The 20,956-nt window shown below is 37.4% G+C and overlaps 2 protein-coding genes across 3 annotated transcripts in view; one reads left to right on the top strand and one right to left on the bottom strand.

The window, feature by feature from the left end:
- Nucleotides 1–4,458, bottom strand: part of CIR1 (corepressor interacting with RBPJ, CIR1) — a 44,576-nt gene extending 40,118 nt beyond the window's left edge. Inside the window, exon 1 of the mRNA XM_047083382.1 lies at nt 4,342–4,458. Within this exon, the coding sequence (XP_046939338.1) occupies nt 4,342–4,413 (72 nt within the window). The 5' untranslated portion in view covers nt 4,414–4,458. The remainder of the gene's footprint in view (nt 1–4,341) is intronic.
- Nucleotides 4,459–4,546: 88 nt separating this feature from the next.
- The window catches only part of SCRN3 (secernin 3), a 32,419-nt gene continuing 16,009 nt past the window's right edge, over nt 4,547–20,956 (top strand). The window contains exons 1-5 of one of the 2 annotated variants that reach the window (XM_047085508.1): nt 4,547–4,607; nt 6,675–6,843; nt 8,336–8,517; nt 10,521–10,720; nt 12,464–12,676. In XM_047085508.1, the coding sequence (XP_046941464.1) occupies nt 6,685–6,843; nt 8,336–8,517; nt 10,521–10,720; nt 12,464–12,676 (754 nt within the window). In that variant the 5' untranslated portion in view covers nt 4,547–4,607; nt 6,675–6,684. The remainder of the gene's footprint in view (nt 4,608–6,674; nt 6,844–8,335; nt 8,518–10,520; nt 10,721–12,463; nt 12,677–20,956) is intronic. The other variant, XM_047085509.1, reaches the window with a different exon arrangement.

Genomic DNA, 20,956 nt, shown 5'->3' with positions numbered 1-20,956 from the left:
TTCTCTCTTTCTCTCTCTCTCCCTCTCTCTGCCACTTGTGGGATTCTCTATCTCTCTCACTGCCCTGAGCTCACTTGTGATTTCTCTCAAAAACAAAACAACACACACACACACACACACACACACACACACACACACACACCTTTCTAAACATGCTAGGTTTTAAGAAGGTAAATTAGAGGACAAATACTTACATTGATAAAATTATGTCATTAACTGTGGGGGCAAATAGGTGTGGGACAAGGCTGCCATTAGTTAATTTTAGAAGCAAAACAGGGGTAGTTACCAGTTTGTTTGTATGTGTGTATGCATGTATGTATGTATTCATTCACTCACTCGCTCACTCACTCATTCATTCAGGCAGAAAGAGAAGAGAGAGAATCCCAAGCAGGCTCTGCAATATCAGTGCTAAGACTGAACCAAATCATGAGATCATGACCTGAGCCGAAACCAAGAGTTTCGAAGGTCAACTGACTGAGGCACCCAGGTGCCCCACGAGTATTTTAGTAGTGATGAAATAGGAAGGTTCCAAGGGGACACAGTGTGAGATGGACAAGTAGGAATTCATATGGAAGTGAAAGCAAAAACAGAAATGAAAAGAATTCTTCAGGGACAGAATATACCAAAAATTTCTTTTGGGGTAAGTTTCTGAACGTTTTCTCCACTGACTTCATATTTACCAGTGTAATGTTACAGAAGAAAAACCTACACTTGGGATAGGCAGTAAAAAGCACATGTTTGGAATTTTCACTGCAGCTCAAAATGAAAACAGTTGCAACAAAGACATGCAAGGGGTCACTGCCTGGGAGAGTAACACACTAATCATAACATGGCATTTCTAACAGAATAACTATCATTTATTTAAAGTTTTAGATTTTACAATGTTATTTCACCAGTCTCAATTGCTCAAGAGCTGAAATACATACTGAGTATCATGGACTGGAATAAAAATAAAATACATTCTTAGCCTTCAAAATGCTCAGAATCTGCTAATAAAAAAAGTATGTTTAAGCTATTTCAGAATAAAAAAATGAACTGTGTAAGTGATAACAAAGTTTGCTATCTGGATAATAGGAATACATACAAGATAAAGAAATAGAACAAGACGGTGATTAACTTTAGAGGACGGGAAGAAGGCTGGTATAATGGAATACTTTATAGCAAGTTTTGGTTTTTATTTTGTTATTTTTTAATTTTTATTTATTTTTGAGAGAGAGAGAGAGAGCGCGCAAGGGAGAAGCGGGGGGCGGGGGAGGCAGAGGATCTGAAGTGGTCTCTGCACTGACAGCAGAGAGCCTGATGTGGGGCTCAAACTCATGAACCATGAGATCAGAACCTGAGCTGAAGTCAGATGCTTAATCGACTGAGCCACCCAGGTGCCTAAGTTTTGGTTTTCAGAAGTTAATTTTTTTTTTACCAATATATTTTTTAAAGTTTATTTATTTACTTTGCAAGAGAGAGAGAGAAAGAATGAGTGAGGGACGGGCAGAGAGAGGGGGACAGAAGATCTGAAGTGAGACTGGAATTCATGAACCACGAGATCATGACCTGAGCCAAAATGCGACGCTTAACCAACTGAGCTACCCAGATGCTCCAGAAGTTAATTTTTAAATTAAGTAAATATATTCATAGGCAGCCAATGATATTATTTCTTCTATATCCTTCCAAAGATGTTCTAATGCATATATACAGAAAACAATGTGTGTGTATATATATACACACACGTATGTATATATATATATACACACACACACATACATGTATACATATATATACACACACACACATATATATATATATATATATATGTCTCATACACATTCTTTTCTCACTCTTTTCATAAATGGTAACATATACTGCATGTATACACAGAATATGTATAAAATAAAATTGAGTATCATAGAGATCACTCCTAGGTCAGTTAAAAAAAGTTTCTTGGTTTTGGAGGGAGAAGGGGCTGAATATCATTTTACTGTGGAGCTATCCCATCATTTACTTAACCAATCTCCTGTTGTACTGACGGGCATTTAGGAAATTTCCAATCTTTTGCTATTACAAACTCTGCTTCAACAAATAACCCTCTACATAAGTAATACCATACATGTCAAGCAGGGTTTTGAAGAGGATCAAAATTTGCCAAGGAAAAAAACACGGTAAGATAGTACTAGCAGAGGGAAAAGCTCAGACAAAGGCCGAAAGGTGCAAAATAAGAATTAAATAGTTTAATATTACTGGAGTGTAAAATCTGAGGTAAGAGAGAAGCAATAGGGGATGAAGAAGGAAAAATAAACTGAAGCCAGATAACCAGGATTTAATCCTGTAGTATTTTACTAAGAAGCCAAGCAATCAGATTTGTGCTTTAAAAAGATCACTCTATGGAAACAACCCAAATATTCAACTGATGAATGGATACATAAAATGTACTATATCAATACAATGGAATTATTAAGCCATAAAAAGAAATACAATACTGACACGTTCTACAACATGGATGAACTTCAAAACTGTTATGGTAAGTGAAAGAAACCAGCCACAAAAGGCCATATATTGCATGATTACATTTTTAGGAAACATCCCGAATAGGCAAACCCACAGAAATAAAGTAGGTTAGTGGTTACCTCGGGATGGGGGCGGGGCAGGATGGTGGTAAGGACAAATAGAGAATAACTGCTAACAGATACAGGTCTTGTGGGGAGATGATGAAAATATTCTAAATTGTTTGTGGTGGTGACTGCACAAATCTGTGAATATACTAAAAACCACTGAACAGTACACTTTAAGTGGGTAATTGTCTAGTATGTGAACTGTACCTCAATAAAGTTGCCAAATAAAAAATGTTATTCTGATAGCGATGTAGAGAATGGATTTGAGAGGGGTCAAGACTGGAGGCCAAGAAAACCAAAACAAACAAACAAAGCCCCCCCAAAACCAAACCTGTTAGGAAATTTAATAGTTCAGGTGGAAGATGGCGAGGGTCTGAGCTAAAAAACAGGTAGTAGTGATAAAGAGGAGAGATGAATTCGAAATATTTGGAAGGTAAGACAAATTGAATTTATTAGCTACCTAGATAAAGGGGTAACGGAAAAGGGATATATCTTGAATTTCTGGGTTGGGTGACAGGATGTGTGTTACCACCTCTATTTCCTACTCATGAGATAGGAAGTATAAAATGAAGAGCAGATTTTGAATGAAAGACATATCCATTTCAGACATGTTGAGTTTGAGATGCCTGTAATATGTCAAGATGATAATTTCCAGTATAAAGTTGTCTTGACATGCCCCAAGCTGGGAGAAGAAATGTGAGACTGTGAGAGTCCTGAGTAAAGAAGTAGTTAAAACCATGAAATTGGACGTGATTGCCTGGGAAAGCATATAAAGTAAGGCACAGGCCAAGGATGAAGCTCTGGGTAATACATGCATTTTAGGAGCAGGCTAAAAATAAGTATGTGTATAGGAGCAATTAACATTTTATTGAGCAATCCCTCTATGTGGTACTTTGTTTCAAGCCTTTATCTATACCAGCTTATTTAGTCCTCATAACAATTTCACAAGTCAAGGCAACTGATACTGTTCATTTTAAATTTATAGATTAGGAGGCTGAGGATAAAGGATATTAAGTATTTGTGTAAGATCTCAGGGCTAAAAGTGACTGTGCTGGGAGCGCTTGGCTGACCAAGTTGGTAGAGCAAGCGCCTCTTGATTTCCTTGGCAGGAGTTAGAGCTCCACGTTGAGTGTAGAGATTACTTTAAAAAAACAATAATAAAAATTTTTTAAAAAAGCCAAACGTCGTTGTATATCGGAAACTAATGTAACGTTGTATACACGTCAATTTAAAAAATATTAAGTAAAATAAACAGCCAAACTTCAAAGAGTTCACCAGGCAGACGCTACATTATCGGGTGGGATAAAGACAGGAAGAGGTGCCTTTATTTCCCTCTTAAGAGCTATCTTAAATAAACAGGGAATCACTTTTGTACAGGATAGCAGAGCTCAGAAGCCACGATCCCTGTGATCCGAAAAGACAAAACCAAAAACAGTTGAGAAAGTAACGAGGAACCATATGATCATACTTCGTATCTTACAGATTTACACATTCTAGATGACAAGCCGACCGGGCAGACGAAGGCTGCCCGCCTCCCGGCTGATGGAGAATAAGCGTCGAGGCCAGCTTTATTAGCGAGTTTCTCAGCAGAGAAAAAGGGGCGGGAAGACCAGGGTGTCAGGCCTGGGGAAGCGGCGACTGTTCCAGAAATCCCACAGACACAACCACTTTCATCACCTCCAGCCCTGGGGATCCCAGGCGCCAAGAGCCAGAACCCTACCCGGCTCCCCTTACTCACTTTCTTGATATTGGATTTGGAGGCGGGATGAAAGTCCTTCTTGCACATGAAATTGGCAAAAGACTTCCCCATCTTGAAGCCTAAGCTGAGGTCGGCGGCCACTGGAACTGTGAACAACGTAAACAAATACTGCCGCCTAACCGGAACTGCGCCTCCAGTGGCAGCGGGAACTTCCGCGGTCAAAGGTGACAGCTTCCGGCCGCTAGCTCCTCCGCCCGCCCTAGCACACCCCTTACCCCTTCCTCTGAGGGTAGCTCCTAGGCCAGGTGAGGGGCGTGAACGGGGCAGGGGCGTGCAAAGTTGTGATGCTAGGTGGGAAGCCGCGCGCTGTGGCGTGGCGGGACCGAGGGGCTCCGGGAGAGGCCCCGGGTCTGGGGTGAGCCGGCTGCGGGCTGAGCGCCGCCAGCTGGGGTGCAGAGTGTGTGCTGGGTGGCAAGGGGTGCTTGAAGTTCGTCCTCTTTATTCTGTGAACTCTGACTCCGGGTACATAAAGTTCTCCGCACCGAGTTTTCTCGAATGCGCTTTGAAAATAGTACTTCTCGTCCAAACTGTAGTACGTACGGATCGGGTGGATCAAACGATGTGATATTTCTAAAAACGCTAAAGCATATAAAATGGAATGTCAACTCCATAAGAGCGAGGATTCTCAGCTGTACCGTGCCTGGTTCAGAAAGATGTTCCTAAACATTTGTTGATGATGAATGCGTACTGGGAGTTAATAAAGACTCTCAAGCCATCCCCTTCTAAACGTGCTAGGCGTTTTCCTAAGTAGGTGGCGTGTTTCCTTAGCTTCTCGTATGACTCCAGTTAGCATAGGTCATCTAGTGCATTTTGACGGCCCTTCAGACTCCAGGGTTTTGAGTGGACATGGCTGCTTTGCTGTAGGGGATCCACCAACCAAATCCTCAGCAAGGAGGGGGTGGGTATGATAACAAGAAGAAGTCTTTTATGAGAAATATACTCTTCTGCCCAATAATAACAGCTTTCATTTGAGTGTCTGATATGTTCCTTGCACTGTGCAAAAACGCTTTACACACTGTCTTTTTAAATTCTAATAACAACCTCCTGAGATATTTATCGATGAGGCAGAAGGCTTAGTTCGAGATTGAATAGCATGCCAAGGTCATGCAGTGGTATAACTAACTTTGGAACACAAATAGAACTGGACCTAGGACATAAAGGTTGAAATTTACACAGAAAAGAACAGCAGCAATCGTGACTTCCCTCTTTCAACAACAAGAAAAGAGTAAAGTGTTAGGAGTTTCAGGCTGAATGTGTTTCTTTCTTACTTGAGTCACTTGTTTTCTTTTGAATGAAACATTTATTAAACTTACTTTTTGTTTTTAAACTGCTAGTATGGGTTACCTGGGTGACTCAGTCAGTGGATCATCCAATCTCGAGTTCTGCTCAGGTCCTGATCCCAGGGTCGCTGACCATGGAGCCTGGTTAAGATTCTCTCTCTCTCAAAAAAAATTTTTTTAATAAAATAAACTGCTAGTATCTGTTTGTGTAAAGCCATTCTAAAGTTTGGGCATTATAAAATAAGGGAAAGCAGGAAACTCTAAAACAGTATGTCCATTCTGGAAGCAAATATGATCTACCAAAACTGAGGATTTCAGGTTTTCCAAATTACAAATGAGGACACAATCTTGATACTAAATTCTACAATCAGGATTTATAAGTTATGTATGTGAACTTCTTCCTAGACATATCAACAGTTTGGTATTTTGATTGACATGTTTTTGTATTTGTCTGATTCAGTGAGTCTTAAAATTTCAGCCTTAGTATTATAATCTGGGTGTATTCTTCTCCAGCTCAAAGGAGACCCTTCCTTCCTTTGAGGAAATACTGGGATGTTTCATAACTTCAGGTGATGAGAATACAAAGATTAATAAAGCACGCTCCCAGCCCTCATGGATCTTCTTGTCCAGAAGGAGACTCATATATGTGCACAAATATGGAAACTCATAGGCGTACACAAATATAGTCTTCATAGCAGTAGAGTTAAGTGCATGGGTTCCCAAATATGGAAATACTGAAAGGAGATTCAGGGAAAACTTCAGGAGAGAAAGATCTTAGAGGATAAATTTAACCTATAGACTAGAAGAAGTTACTTGTAATGTCATTTTCTTATTGATTCTTGTAGTACAAGTTTCATTCCCAAGTCATTTTCTTACAGATTTTTGTAGTGCAGTATAAAGTTTAAAACGTTAATGAACACTCTTTATTTGATATGGCAATAACATCCCTTGGTTGTCAAGTAGAACTCTTTGTTTTGTATATACTAAAAATGTTTCTCCCTTTTTATTTTGAATCTTCTGTATGTTTTTTAGTTTTTAAAAAATGGAACCTTGTTCCTGTGATACTTTTGTGGCATTACCTCCAGCAACGGTTGATAACAGGATTATTTTTGGAAAAAATTCAGATAGATTGTATGATGAAGTACAGGAGGTAGTTTATTTTCCTGCTGCAGTTCATGAGAACCTGAGAGAACATCTTCAGGTAGGTGAAGTACATGTTTTGTTAGCAATAGTTTTCTTTAAAAGTATCATAAGCAGCTTTTTAATTAGCTAGTTATTTGGCAGAGACTCTAGAAGTTAAAAATTCAAGAATTTAAATTTGAAAAATAATTTGAGTCAGAATTAGACTTCTGGTCTTTTCTTTCAGTGATGTGGAGGAAGCTGAAAAAACAATAGAAAATAGTTGTTGATTCTTTGATCAAATATTTGAATGTTTATCATATGCAAGCATGTCAAATAGGGCAAGGATTTAACGCTTGCTGTCAAGGTTAGTTCTGTCTTCCAGGAGCTTAGAGTCTAGTAGAGGAATAGGATGTATATGTAATTAACCCCATTGTAAAGTGGGATGCTTTAATAAGAGCCACAAGTTGTGTCAGCAATAGAGAAGGAGCAATTAATTCAGACTAGAGATTGAGGAAGGCTTCCCCAGGAGCTGGGATTCAGCTGGAGTTTGATGGCCAAAAAGGATTCTGATTGGTGTAGAATAGAGAAAGTCATTCCAATCTCTGGAAATAACAGTTTTAACATCAAAAAAGGTTTATGGGGCCCTGTGGTTACATTATTAATATGCATTTTATGCAATCATTCAGTAGTACACACATTAATTAAACGATCCTTTAAAAATTTTTATTAAAAACCCATTCAACACGGAACTTAAAGTTTCACGTTATGCTTTTATTGCTAACATATATTTTTTAGATTTCATTTTATTGATATTCTAATAATAAAATATATTAAATATTAGATGTTTTCTGTATACAGGGAAAATTTTTTTTCTTTTGCTGAGACTATTTATTTACCATGGGTCCCTTTCCACTTTCTCTCTTTATGTTTAAATTTCTCCTGTTCTGAAGCCAGTGGTTCTTATTCTTTTCACTACTGTGGACATACCAGATAGTTGACTTTCACATGCTACATAATTCTCTTGTATGTAATTCATACAAGCAATTCTCTTGTATGTAAGGGCTAACATATGGGACTTAGGTCACTAATTAAGAAATACTAGACATTGAGATTGAGGTCTCCTCCCTTAAGCATCAACTCAATACATCCTCCTCTACAAAATGTTTCAAGATTTCACAACTAGAAACTATCTCTCTATAGACTGAGCTTCCATTAGCACCTCATTTTTATCTTTCTTCACAGCCCTTATACTTTACATTTTGTTATATTTTAGTTAATGTGCAAGTTTTAGTTTCTTGAAAGCAAGATCTGTATCTAATTCATCTTTGTAACTAACACATCTCTTAGCAGAGTACTTTATAAGAGGAGATGCTTAGTAAATATTTGAATGAATAAAAGCTTTAGGGTCAATTCTGAATATGTTTTAAGGGTAATGACTTTATTATTGAAATTTTAAGTTAGTTATACTTTATTTCATAACGGACATGTCTTCTGATTGATTTTTAGGATTCTAGAATTTGGTAACTTTTTCTTTTTTGGTTTTATGGTCGTTGTTATGCCTTTCTTTACAGTGTACTTACATAGAAATTGATCAAGTTCCTGAAACATATGCTGTTGTCCTCAGTCGCCCAGCTTGGTTATGGGGGGCAGAAATGGGAGCCAACGAGCATGGAGTTTGCATTGGGAATGAAGCTGTATGGGGAAGAGAAGAAGTGTGTGATGAAGAGGCGCTACTGGGCATGGATCTTGTCAGGTTATTTTTTAATTATATTTTTCTGGTATAGACCATGTCTAAAATTTTAATTTTGGTATAACTCTTGCCAGTTTTATTTTCCTATTTTTGTCCCATTTTGGGGATGTCGATACTTCATAGTTTGTGTTAAAATGCTTTAGAATACAGGCATACCTCACTTTATTATGGTTTCCTTTATTGCACTTCACAGATATTGCATTTTTTAGAAATGGAAGGTTTGTGGCGATGCTGTGTCAGGCAAGTCTGTTGGTGCCATTTTTTACAATAGCATTTGCTCACTTTGTGTCTCTGTGTCACATTTTGGTGTCACACAATTTTTGTGTCTCGCTATTTTTTTTATTTGTGTATTTTTTTAAGTTTATTTATTTATTTTGAGGGAGACAGAGACAGCATGAGTGGGGGAGGGGCAGAGAGAGGGAGGGAGAATCCCAAGCAGGTCTGCACTGTCAGCACAGAGCCCAATGTGGGGTTTGAATTCATGAGCTGTGAGATCATGACCTGAGCCAAAACCAAGAGTTGGACGCTCAACTGACTGAGTCACCCAGGCGCCCCAGTTCTCACACTATTTCAAACTTTTTATTATTATTATATTATGGTGATCTGTAATCAGTGATTATAACTTATTGAAAGCTCAGATAATGGTTAGCATTTTTTAGCAATAGTTTTAAATTAATTTTTAAATTAAGGTATATAATTGTTTTTTTAGACGTAATGCTGTTGCATACTTAATAGACTACAGCATAGTGTGAACATAACTTTTATATACACTTGGAAACCAAAAAATTCATTTGACTCACTTTTCGCAATATTCATTTTATTCCAGTGGCCTGTAACTGCTCCTGCATTATCTCCAAAGTATGCCCATATAGGCATGTAATTTGAAGACTCAAATATCATTGAGAGAAGGAGTTGAAAATTATGGTTTATTGGAAATACCAAATATACTTTATCAGACCTTAATTCTCACAGTAACCTCATGGACTATATATTATTATCCTCATTTTACAGATGAGATACCTGAGGTACAGAGATAAAGCAACTTGGCAATAAGTTACCACATTGGAATTTTAACATTGAGCTATTTCACTCCAAAAACTTTATTTTCATGATTTCAAACTGACTTCAGAAGGAATGGCTTAGAAGTTGGATTTCAGGGGTGCCTGGGTGGCTCAGTCAGTTAAGCGTTCAGCTTTGGCTCAGGTCATGTTCTCACAGTTTGTGAGTTCGAGCCCTGCACTGAGCTCTGTGCTGACAGCTTGGAGCCTGGAGCCTGCTTCAGATTCTGTGTCTTTCACTCTCTTCTGCCCCTCCCTCTCTTGTGCTCTGTCTCTGTCTCTCTGTCTCTCTCAAAAATAATAAACGTTGGGGCGCCTGGATGGCTCAGTCGGTTGAGCAGCCGACTTCGGCTCAGGTCATGATCTCGCGGTCCGTGAGTTCGAGCCGCGCGTCGGGCTCTGTGCTGACAGCTCGGAGCCCGGAGCCTGTTTCAGAGTCTGTGTCTCCCTCTCTCTGACCCTCCCGCATTCATGCTCTGTCTCTCTCTGTCTCAAAAATAAATAAACGTTGGGGCGCCTGGGTGGCGCAGTCGGTTAAGCGTCCGACTTCAGCCAGGTCACGATCTCGCGGTCCGGGAGTTCGAGCCCCGCGTCGGGCTCTGGGCTGATGGCTCAGAGCCTGGAGCCTGTTTCCGATTCTGTGTCTCCCTCTCTCTCTGCCCCTCCCCCGTTCATGCTCTGTCTCTCTCTGTCCCGAAAATAAATAAACGTTGAAAAAAAAAAAAAAATAAATAAATAAATAAACGTTAAAAAATAATAATAAAAAAATAAACGTTAAAAATTTTTTTTAAAGTTGGATTTCAGTTTATCTGTTAACTTAAAACAGATAAAGTTCTTAAAAAAGAACTTTTATTTTGAATATAAAATAAAATCTCATGTACATGAAATTATTTAAGAAAAATAATGGAAATTTATTTTAATCTGAGAACTTTAATATTTTTATTTTAGACTTGGCCTTGAAAGAGCTGATACAGCTGAAAAAGCCCTCAATGTCATTGTTGATCTATTAGAAAAATATGGCCAGGGTGGAAATTGTTCAGAGGGTAGGATGGTATTCAGCTATCACAACAGTTTCCTGATAGCTGATAGGAAAGAAGCCTGGATTCTGGAGACTGCAGGGAAGTACTGGGCAGCAGAAAAAGTACAAGGTATGGACAACTTCTCATGATTTAATTTGTTTTTAGTTTGTTTTACAATTAATAAAATAACCCCCTTAACTGTAGACATTGCATTTAATTGTTTCTCAAGATTTATAATCCAGTGCAATAAAGGGTTAAAGTGCAGGGGAAATGAAAAAAAATGTGAAAGAATGTAATAGTGAAAGAGCACTATAAAAAACTTTTCTGAAAAAGAGGAAAAGATGATGTTATCTCTTTTTCATATTATGATATTAATTTTATATGACCTGTATATATTTTCTGTGCAGCTGCTCTTGGCTGTTTTATAGTACTTTTCCACTTAATAACCCCTTGCTATTTCTTCCTCATTTACCTTTGGGCTGAACTCAAAAATTTGATCACACATGCATAAGGAGGTAAGGCAAGGGGAGTGTTGCTGGGGATTTGTGTCTGTCCATTAGGGTTGGAAAGAATATGTTGATATTATAGTAAAGCATAAACACTGAATAACACAATTTGATTGTTTTGGGATGCTTTACATGTTTTTTGTGGTTTCTTTGTGATCAAATATTCCTTTCATTCTTAAAGTGAGGAAATCCAGAAAAGGGATGTGACTTACTCAAGGCAGTGATTGAAAGGCTTAGAATTTAATTCTTTCCATCCTGACTCCCAGTTCAATATTCTTTCATTAGAGTACAGTCTTGTGCTTAAGCATGATCATGTACTTCCTATGTACTTACCTCCTGGATCTCCTAGTTTTACAGGGGAGATAAGGTACACATGAGAAAATATTACATGTTGCATGAATGATTCAGGCACATAGATGCTGTGAACAATTAGAGAAGGGAAAAGTAATTGTGGACTGGAAAAATTCAGAAAGTCTTCATGAAGGTAGCCTTGAGCTTTGGAGGATTTGGATGTTATTTTTCAAAATAAGTCATTGCCAGTTTTGATGGACATTTCATTTTATATTTTGCCTGTGTGTTTGTTAAGATATAAAAGTGAATTTAGACATTTTATTATTTTCTAATTGGGGGGCAATTGATTTCTACTTGTCAGAGTGTTATTCTAAATCTGTTTTAAAACATTCATCAATTTTCATTTTTCGTGATCTCTTTTATTTACTATGATCTCTTTAGAACTGGTTTTTATTGTTTCTTCTGTTTTGTTTTTTATTTTTTATTTATTTTTTATTTTTTTTTCAATATATGAAGTTTATTGTCAAATTGGTTTCCATACAACACCCAGTGCTCATCCCAAAAGGTGCCCTCCTCAATACCCATCACCCACCCTCCCCTCCCTCCCACCTGTTTTGTTTTTTAGTTGAAAATTTGTTATAACTTAGTGCCATGATATTTTGCAAAGTCTTATATTTCTGTTCTAATATTATTTATGACTACTTCTTAAAAAGTAACTTCTAGGGGGTGCCTGGGTGGCTCAGTCACTTATGTGTCTGACTTCAGCTCAGGTCGTGATCTCACATTTCGTGGGATTGAGCGCTGTGTCAGGCTCTGTCCTGACAGTATGGAGCCTGCTTGGGATTCTCTCTCCCTTTCTCTCTGCCCCTTCCCTATTCACATGCTCTGTCTCTCTCAAAATGAATAAACTTAAAAAAAATTTTTTTAAAGTAATTCTTTTATCTCTTTGAGTGTGTAATAGATGAGAAGTCTACATTCACATTTAAATAGTGGTTAATAATTATAATGTACAGATAAATACAGTATGTTAAATGTGATTTTTCTCTTCCCTTTCCTTGTTCTTCTTTGAAAATAGAGGGAGTTCGTAATATTTCTAATCAGCTTTCTATAACAACCAAGATTGATCGGGAACATTCAGACCTGAGAAACTATGCTAAGCAGAAAGGTTGGTGGGATGGTAAAACGGAGTTTGATTTTGCTGCAACATACTCTTATCTTGACACAGCCAAGATGATGCTTTCACCAGGCAGATACTGTGAAGGCTACAAGCTTCTGAATAAGCACAAAGGTAATTTTATCATTGAAATAATATCAGAATGAAAAATTATATTTTGTCTAGGTATAATGTGGATATGATAAAATCTGGTTTGGGGGGAATTATTCTTAGTAGAGATATAGTTGTATTAAACTGAAATTTTGTAAACTGATATTGTAAGCTTTTTTTTCCTCTGAGATGACTGAAGCACTATATAATTTTGAGAGGATAATAATTCTTTTATTTTTAAATTTTTTTAAACATGTATTCATTTCTGAGAGAGAGAGAGAGAGAGAGAGAGAGAGACAGAGCATGAGCAGGGAGGGGCAGAGGGAGAAGGAGACACAGAATCTGAAGTAGGCTCCATGCTCTGAGCTATCAGCACAGAGCCTGATGCAGGGTTTGAACCCACAAACCTGAGCCTAAGTCAGATGCTCAACCAACTGAGCCACCCAGGTGCCCTTAGACAAATTAGACTTTAGAGCAAGATGAAATACCAGGGAGAAAGAGGGACACTACATAATCAAAGAAAGGTTATTTTAGGCTTATTATGTTTCCCTGGTAAATATATATGCATCTAACAACAAAACTTCAAAATACATGAAGAACTGACAGAATTGAAAGGAAAAATAGACAATTTCATAATTATAATTGGAGACTTCAGTACTTCTCTTTTAGTTATCAGAAGAACCACTGGACAGGAAATCTGCAAGGATAATAAAAAACCTGAATAATACCATCAACCACTATATCTAACTGATTATTTATAGGATACTCCACCCAACAACAGTGTAACATATATTCTTTTCAAGTGCACATCAAACATCAAGATTACCCATATCCTGGGTCATAAAACAAATCTTACCAAATTTAAAAGAAACAGTGAGCAAAGGATGGTTTCTGGTGATAATGAAATGAAATTAAAAATCAATTTTAGAAGGATATCTGGAAAGTCCCCAAATACTTGGAAATTGCACAACATACTTTTAATCTGTGGGTCAAAAAAAGAAGTCTCAAGGGAAATTAGAAAATATTTTGAGTGGAATGAAGTGAAAATGAATATACCAAAATTTATGGGATGCAGCAAAAGTAGTGCTTACAGGGAAACTTATAGCATTTAGTGCTCACAGAACATAATAAGAAAGGTCTTAAATCAATAATATACTTAAACTTTCAACCTTAAGAAATGAAACAAAATGGAGGCGCCTGGGTGGCTCAGTTGGTTAAGCGTCTGACTTGGGCTCAGGTCATGATCTCCTGGTTTGTGAGTTTGAGCCCCACGTCAAGCTCTGTGCTGACAGCTCAGAGCCTGGAGCCTGCTTCGGATTCTGTGTCTCCTCTCTCTAACCCTCCCCCACTTGTGGTCCGTTTCTCCCTCTCTCAAAAATAAAAAAACATTAAACAATTTTTTTTAAATAAAAAAAAAAGAAAGGAAACAAAATGAATCAAACAAACCAAACCAAACAAAAATCCCAGTCAACTAAGGAAATAATAAAAACAAGAGCAGAAATCAATAACATTGAAAATAACAAAGCAGTGGAGAAAATTGATCAAACCAAAAGCTGGTTCTTTGAAAAGAGCAATAAAATTGATACACTGTAGACAGTTTGACAAAGAAAAAGAGGAAAACAACACAAGTTATATGTCAGGAAGAGAAATATCATTATCAACCACAGCACAATAAGGAAGGTAATAGAGGAATACTACAAACAGCTCTAAGTGTATTCAATAAGTAAAGGAAACGAACTAATTCCTTGAAAGCCACAAACCACCAAAACTCACCTAAAAAGAAGTAACTCTTGATTTGGCAGACAATTTAATTGGTTGTACTCAATCTGTAAACCCAACGGGCGGGCAACTCAAATTTCAGCTGAGTTCTTTCATCTTTAGCTGAGCTGCTTGCAAACTGCCTCACATGGCAATTCACACAGCAGATGGAGATTTGGGCAGGTTTTTTTTTTCCACAGAATTTGGGGGTTCTTCTCTGTAACTCCGTCTTTTATGGGATTCCTCCTTCCCTTTCTAGTACCTGTGGTTGACCTCTGGTTCTTCAAGCCAGAAAGACGGAGATTTTCTGTAAATACCTGCACAATACTGCACAGCATTGACTGTGGCCTTCCCTTGAGCTAAAGCCAGAACACAAATAGGAAATTTATCCTGTGTTTCATCCCATCTTCCAAATGTCCCCCTCCAGAATTTTCCTGCTTTTGTTCACTGTAAAGAACCTTCAGGTAGTCTGTATTTTTCTGAGAAAGAGAGAGGGTGCAAGTGAGGGCAAAGAGAGAGGGAGGGAGGGAGAGAGAGAGACAATGAGAGAGAGAGAAGTGGGGCTCACCCAAAGTGGGGCTTGTGTTCACCCAAGTGGGGCTCAAGCTCACCTGATTCAGGACTCGAACCCATGATCTCTCGGGATCATGCCCTGAGCCAAAGTCACATACTTAACCGACTGAGCCACGCAGGTGCCTGATAGTTTGTATTACATCCCAAGTTTATAGTTATCTAAGGGAGGGCTGGTCTGATAGGAACTTACTTAGCTTAATTGAAAGCAGAACTCCTTCCTATGTTATTTAATATTCTATGACATTATTTTACTTATAGAAATAGAAATATATTCACATGATTCAAAATCCACAGGTACACAAGAGTATACAAGAGTATATTCCTACTCTGTCTCTAGATACTCATTTCTTTTTTCCATAGGTATTCCCTTATGTCTTCCAGATATAATATATGCTTAATGAAACAAATATGTATATGTAATTTTTTCTTTTTTCTTTTTTTTACAGAAATGGCAGTATGCCATATACACATTTCTGCACATAACTTTTCTTTAGTTAGCAATATATAATATAGATAATTCTGTTTTGATATGTACAGAACTTTCTCATTTTAAAAAAAAATTTTTTTTTTTCAACGTTTATTTATTTTTGGGACAGAGAGATACAGAGCATGAACGGGGGAGGGGCAGAGAGAGAGGGAGACACAGAATCGGAAACAGGCTCCAGGCTCCGAGCCATCAGCCCAGAGCCTGACGCGGGGCTCGAACTCACGGACCGCGAGATCGTGACCTGGCTGAAGTCGGACGCTTAACCGACTGCGCCACCCAGGCGCCCCAGAACTTTCTCATTTTTAAAAGATGCATAGTATTCTAGGGGCGCCTGGGTGGTTAAGTGTCCCACTTCGGCTCGGGTCATGATCTCATGGTTTGTGAGTTTGAGCCCCATGTCGGGCTCTGTGCTGACAGTTCAGAGCCTGGAGCCTGCTTCAGATTCTGTGTCCCCCCCTCCCCCCCCCCGCCCCACCCCTGCTTGTGCTCAGTTTCTGTCTTTCAAAAATGAATAAACATTAAAAAAATTTTTTTAAAGATGCATAGTATTCTAATATTGTGATATCTTGTTTACTTCCATATGGTTGTATTATAATCATTATATAGTAATGATTGATTGTATGACTCATACTTTAGTTAACAAATTCCCCATTATCTAGGTTGTTTTTAGTTTTTCAGTACTGAAAATTATGTAATATGCTTACACCTTATTTATATTCTCATTCATGATTATTTTCCTAGAATATGTTTCTAGAAGTAGAATGTAGGGTCATAGCATATGCATGTTTAAAGGCTTTTGAAACACATTGTCAAAATGGCCACCAGAAAAGTTGCATCAAATTAAATTTCTACCAGCAATATTTGAGTGCCGTTCTAATATATTTATCAATGTAGGATATTATTTTTATTCAACCTTAATAAATTGTGTAGGCAAAAGTGACATGTTACTATTTTATTTATTTATTATTTTTTAAATTGTATGGTTTTTATCTTTATTTTTCTTTTCTTCTATCTCTATTTTTACCCTATTCTATAAACAGTTTTTAAATATCTCATTGCCTTTATTTATTTTTAATTAATTTTTTAATTTACATCCAACTTAGCATATAGTGCAACAGTGACTTCAGGAGTAGATTCCTTAATGCCCCTTACCCATTTAGCCCATCCCCCCTCCCACACTCCTCCAGTAACCTTTGTTTGTTCTCCATATTTAAGAGTCTCTTATGTTTTGTCCCCTTCCCTGTTTTTGTATTATTTTTGCTTCCTTTCCCTTGTGTTTATCTGTTTTGTATCTTAAAGTCCTCATATGAGTGAAGTCATATGATACTTGACTTTCTCTGACTAATTTCGCTTCGCATAATACCTTCTAGTTCCATCCATGTAGTTGCAAATGGCAAGATTTCATTCTTTTTGATTGCCGAGTAATACTCCATTGTATAGATATACCACATCTTCTTTATCCATTCATCCATCAGTGGACATCTGGGCTCTTTCCATACTTTGGCTATTGTTCACAGTGCTGCTATAGACATTGGGGTGCATGTGTCCCTTCAAAACAGCACACCTGTATCCCTTGGATAAATATCTAGTAGTGCAATTGCTGGGTCATAGGGTAGTTCTATTTTTAGTTTTTTGAGGAACCTCCATACTGTTTTCCAGAGTGGCTGCACCAGTTTGCATTCCCACCAGCAGTGCAAAAAAAGATCCTCTTCCTCCGCATCCTCGCCAACATCTATTGTTGCCTGAGTTGTTAATGTTAGCCATTCTGACAGGCGTGAGGTGATATCTCATTGTGGTTTTGATTTGTATTTCCCTGATGATGAGTGATGTTGAGCATTTTTTCATGTGTCAGTTGGCCATCTGGATGTCTTCTTTGGAGAAGTGTCTATTCATGACATGTTATTATTTTAAAACAGATCTGTTACTAGTAAGATTAGACATATTCTTATGTTTGTTAAAAAAATTGTGATTTTTAAATTGCCTGTTAATTAGTATATCTTTCCATTTTTATATTTAGTTACTACTCTTTTAAAAAATGTTTATTTATTCGTTTTGAGAGAGTTAGAACATGAGCAGAGGAAGGAGCAGAGAGAGGAGAGAGAGAATCCCAAGCTGGCTCCCCATTGACAGCACAGAGCCTGATGTGGGGCTCAGTCTCACAAACCCTGAGATCATGACCTGAGCCAAAATCAAGAGTTGGATGCCTAACTGACTGAGCTAGCCAGCCTCTTCTAGTTACCACTAATTCTTAAAAAATAACTTGTAATGTATCTTTGTCCCTTTGCCTCCAAAGAACTCCAGAAAAACACCTTTTATTTAGAAGATTATTGAGTGAAATAACTAGTGAATGGGTCATTCCACTAATATTCCAAAATATGTGACTAATATATTCTTTCACTTGAAGGATAATATGGTTCTGTAAATCAATGAGAAAGCAACTACTCAGAGATCAGTGATTGGTATTTGCCTCTTAGGTATCTATTAAAGAAAGCAATTATGTTATCTATTTGGTATGGCAGAAAAAATTTTGTGACTTTTTAGAATGCCTTGATATCATTGTTTTCAAAGTATTTAGTATCTTACTTACATTTTGCTTTCCAGCAAAATGTCTTACCGTTTGAAAGGTTTCTTGTAAAGTTTCTTAATGTTAGCTTGTCATTTAATAAATAGTTTATTTAAATGATCTTTTTTTTTCATGTGGATGGATATGTAGAAAATGCCAAAATGTGTTATTCCAAGGATTATAATTTTAGACTTACTATTGTTGTAAAAGTAGAGATGGAGTAGCAATTGCAGCATATCTATTCCCATTTATTAAAAGCTATCAAGGGCTAGACATTGTGCTAAGTGATTACATTATGTTCTCCAGGGAACCATGAATTGGGTATTAGCTTCATTTTATGAATGAGGAAACTGCTCGTTTATCTCCTCTATGAAACTGAAAAAAATGGACTCTCTTATTTGAACTTACATTTCTCTCAGCACCTAGTTCAGTGTCTTGCAGTAATATGTTGTGTGTGTTTCATAAGTGTTTTTGATGAAGTTGACAAAGGATTGTTCGTTGGATTAAGCCATAACTTGCAGATAATGTAACAAAGATTGCTGTTGTGTACTTTTTTTCTGGCAATAAGTTTAGAGGCTCAGGACATAAATTAGCAGGTATTCCTTTTAAAAAATGAAGAATAACAACACATAATTCAGGTGGAGAGGAAAATGTCAGGAATCGTAAGGTTTAGGGTAATTGGACAAAAGAAAAAATAGAGGTAATTATAAATTAATTAGCCACTGCATCAGAATAATTAATTCTGTTATATTTAACTACAAAATAACTGAGTTATAGATTTATTTTTTAAAAAAAAATTTTTTTTTCAACGTTTATTTATTTTTGGGACAGAGAGAGACAGAGCATGAACGGGGGAGGGGCAGAGAGAGAGGGAGACACAGAATCGGAAACAGGTTCCAGGCTCCGAGCCATCAGCCCAGAGCCTGACGCGGGGCTCGAACTAACGGACCGCGAGATCGTGACCTGGCTGAAGTCGGACGCTTAACCGACTGCGCCACCCAGGCGCCCCTAGATTTAAAATGCATACATGATTATAGCAAGACTTGCATCTGACATGAAACTTATTTTTCTTCCCAAGTGTACAGTTCATCCAGCTTTCTGTGCTTTGCCAAAAGAATAAATGTCTTCCCAATACTTTCATAGAAAATTGTCTACTAGTACATTATAGTTAATTTTTCCTATGATTTTTCTAGATGGAAGAGCCTACCTCTCGTCTTTCCAGCTACCTGATAGCTATTAACTGTGCTGCATGTATATCCAAATTGTATCTATATTCACTCATGTATTTTAAATAACTAGTTTAAATTGCAATGAAATTGCACCCTGTGTTTTGCATTCATTTTACTGAACCCTGCTACTGCGGTCTCAGTACTTATTCAATGCGTGCTAGTGGATTACTTATAGCTATCCTAGTCAAGTGATCATGTAAATCCTCCCTTCATTTTGAGAATTGCAGGTTTTGAATACAGAAAACATTTTCATAATACCTGTATTATTGCAGTGTTATGGTTCTGACACTGTTTTCATTAAAATTTGCCATTTATAGGAATTTAGATTTGAATCATTTTAAAATCTCACTAGGTGCAGAAGCTATGTGTCTGCTGGATAGAAGTGGATAGAGAGAAGTTGCTTTATTGTTTAGTTTTAATGTGAAGGGCTGTTTTCAGGTACACCCCCTTTTTTTTTCTTCCTGCATTTTCTCAAAATTAACAGAAAGATTTGCTCCTATAACAAGTTATCTATAAATTATTTTTCTTGAATTTGAAGTCATAGCTATCCTGTGGAGAAATGGAAAATTTGCTATTAACATAAAACAGTTGGTAACATGTTGACTGAGGACAGAACATAATTTTATATGGAAGTCAGTTTTATTTTAATTTGAAATGTCACAGAATCACATCTTGAGTACAGACTTGCTGTAAGCTTTTTTCTTTTAATTATTCCCATATATCATGGGAATGGGAGGGGGCAGAAATGCTTGCTTTTCATGCTTTCTTTGTGGGTTATTTCGTTTTTTATTCCTTTACTGTCATTGTAGTAGGGTATTAGGAGAGAGCAAACAAATAGCTGTGGTCAACCATGTTGAAGTTACTTGTTTCTTTAGAACTAATTTTAATGCAGTAGTTAAACATTTCCTCTTTTTTTTTTTTAAGTTGATTTATTTATTTGTGAGGAAGAGAGAGAGAAAGCAGGGATGGGCACAGAGACAGAGGGAGAGAGAGAATCCCAAGCAGGCTCTGTGCTGTCAGTGCAGAGCCTGATGTGAGGCTCAAATTCACAAATCGTGAGATCATGACCAGAGCCGAGACCAAGGGTCAGATGCTTAACTGACTGAGCCACCCAGGTGCTCCTAAACATTGTCAATATAAAGTATCTGAAAATATCTGATACCAGGAACTGTATGTTTTATGGGTTTTTATTGTAACTGTACTTGTTCCAATATGGGTCTATCATGTTCATTACTGTTATTGAGAAATTGATACTACGTGAGGGTAAAAAGAGACTGGTGGGAGGCACAACAGTGGAGGGTTAAAAGCACAGAGCTGGACTTCTGCTTCTGGTTATTAAGGAGTAACTAGTGTTAGACTAACCTCCCCCTAAGAATACCTATAAAATCTGGAGGAATAAAACAAAAAAGCTGGAAGAATAAAAGCCACTGTATGAAGGCATAGGTGAATGCCTGAAACAGTTAGGACATGAGGGTCTAGGTTCAACAGATTGAGAAAAGATTATCTACACTCTGAGAAGCACCTGACCTTCTTGTCACAATTTCTCCTTAAAGCAATCATTGACTTCTAAGCGGCACATATGTAGGATGAGACACTGAGAAATCAAGACCAGAGTAGTTGCTAACTGCTTAAAAAGCTAAGTAGAGACGTGGGACTCTCACAAGGCTTTAGGGACAAAACTTAAATTTGATTGC

The sequence above is a fragment of the Lynx rufus genome, unplaced genomic scaffold, assembly GCF_022079265.1.
Source record: "Lynx rufus isolate CCGP_SWC_20201006 ecotype Redwood Valley unplaced genomic scaffold, mLynRuf1.p SCAF_2, whole genome shotgun sequence".
Lineage (NCBI taxonomy): Eukaryota > Metazoa > Chordata > Mammalia > Carnivora > Felidae > Lynx > Lynx rufus.
Note: the sequence above shows the minus strand (reverse complement) of the source record. Positions and strands in the feature narration are given on the sequence as shown.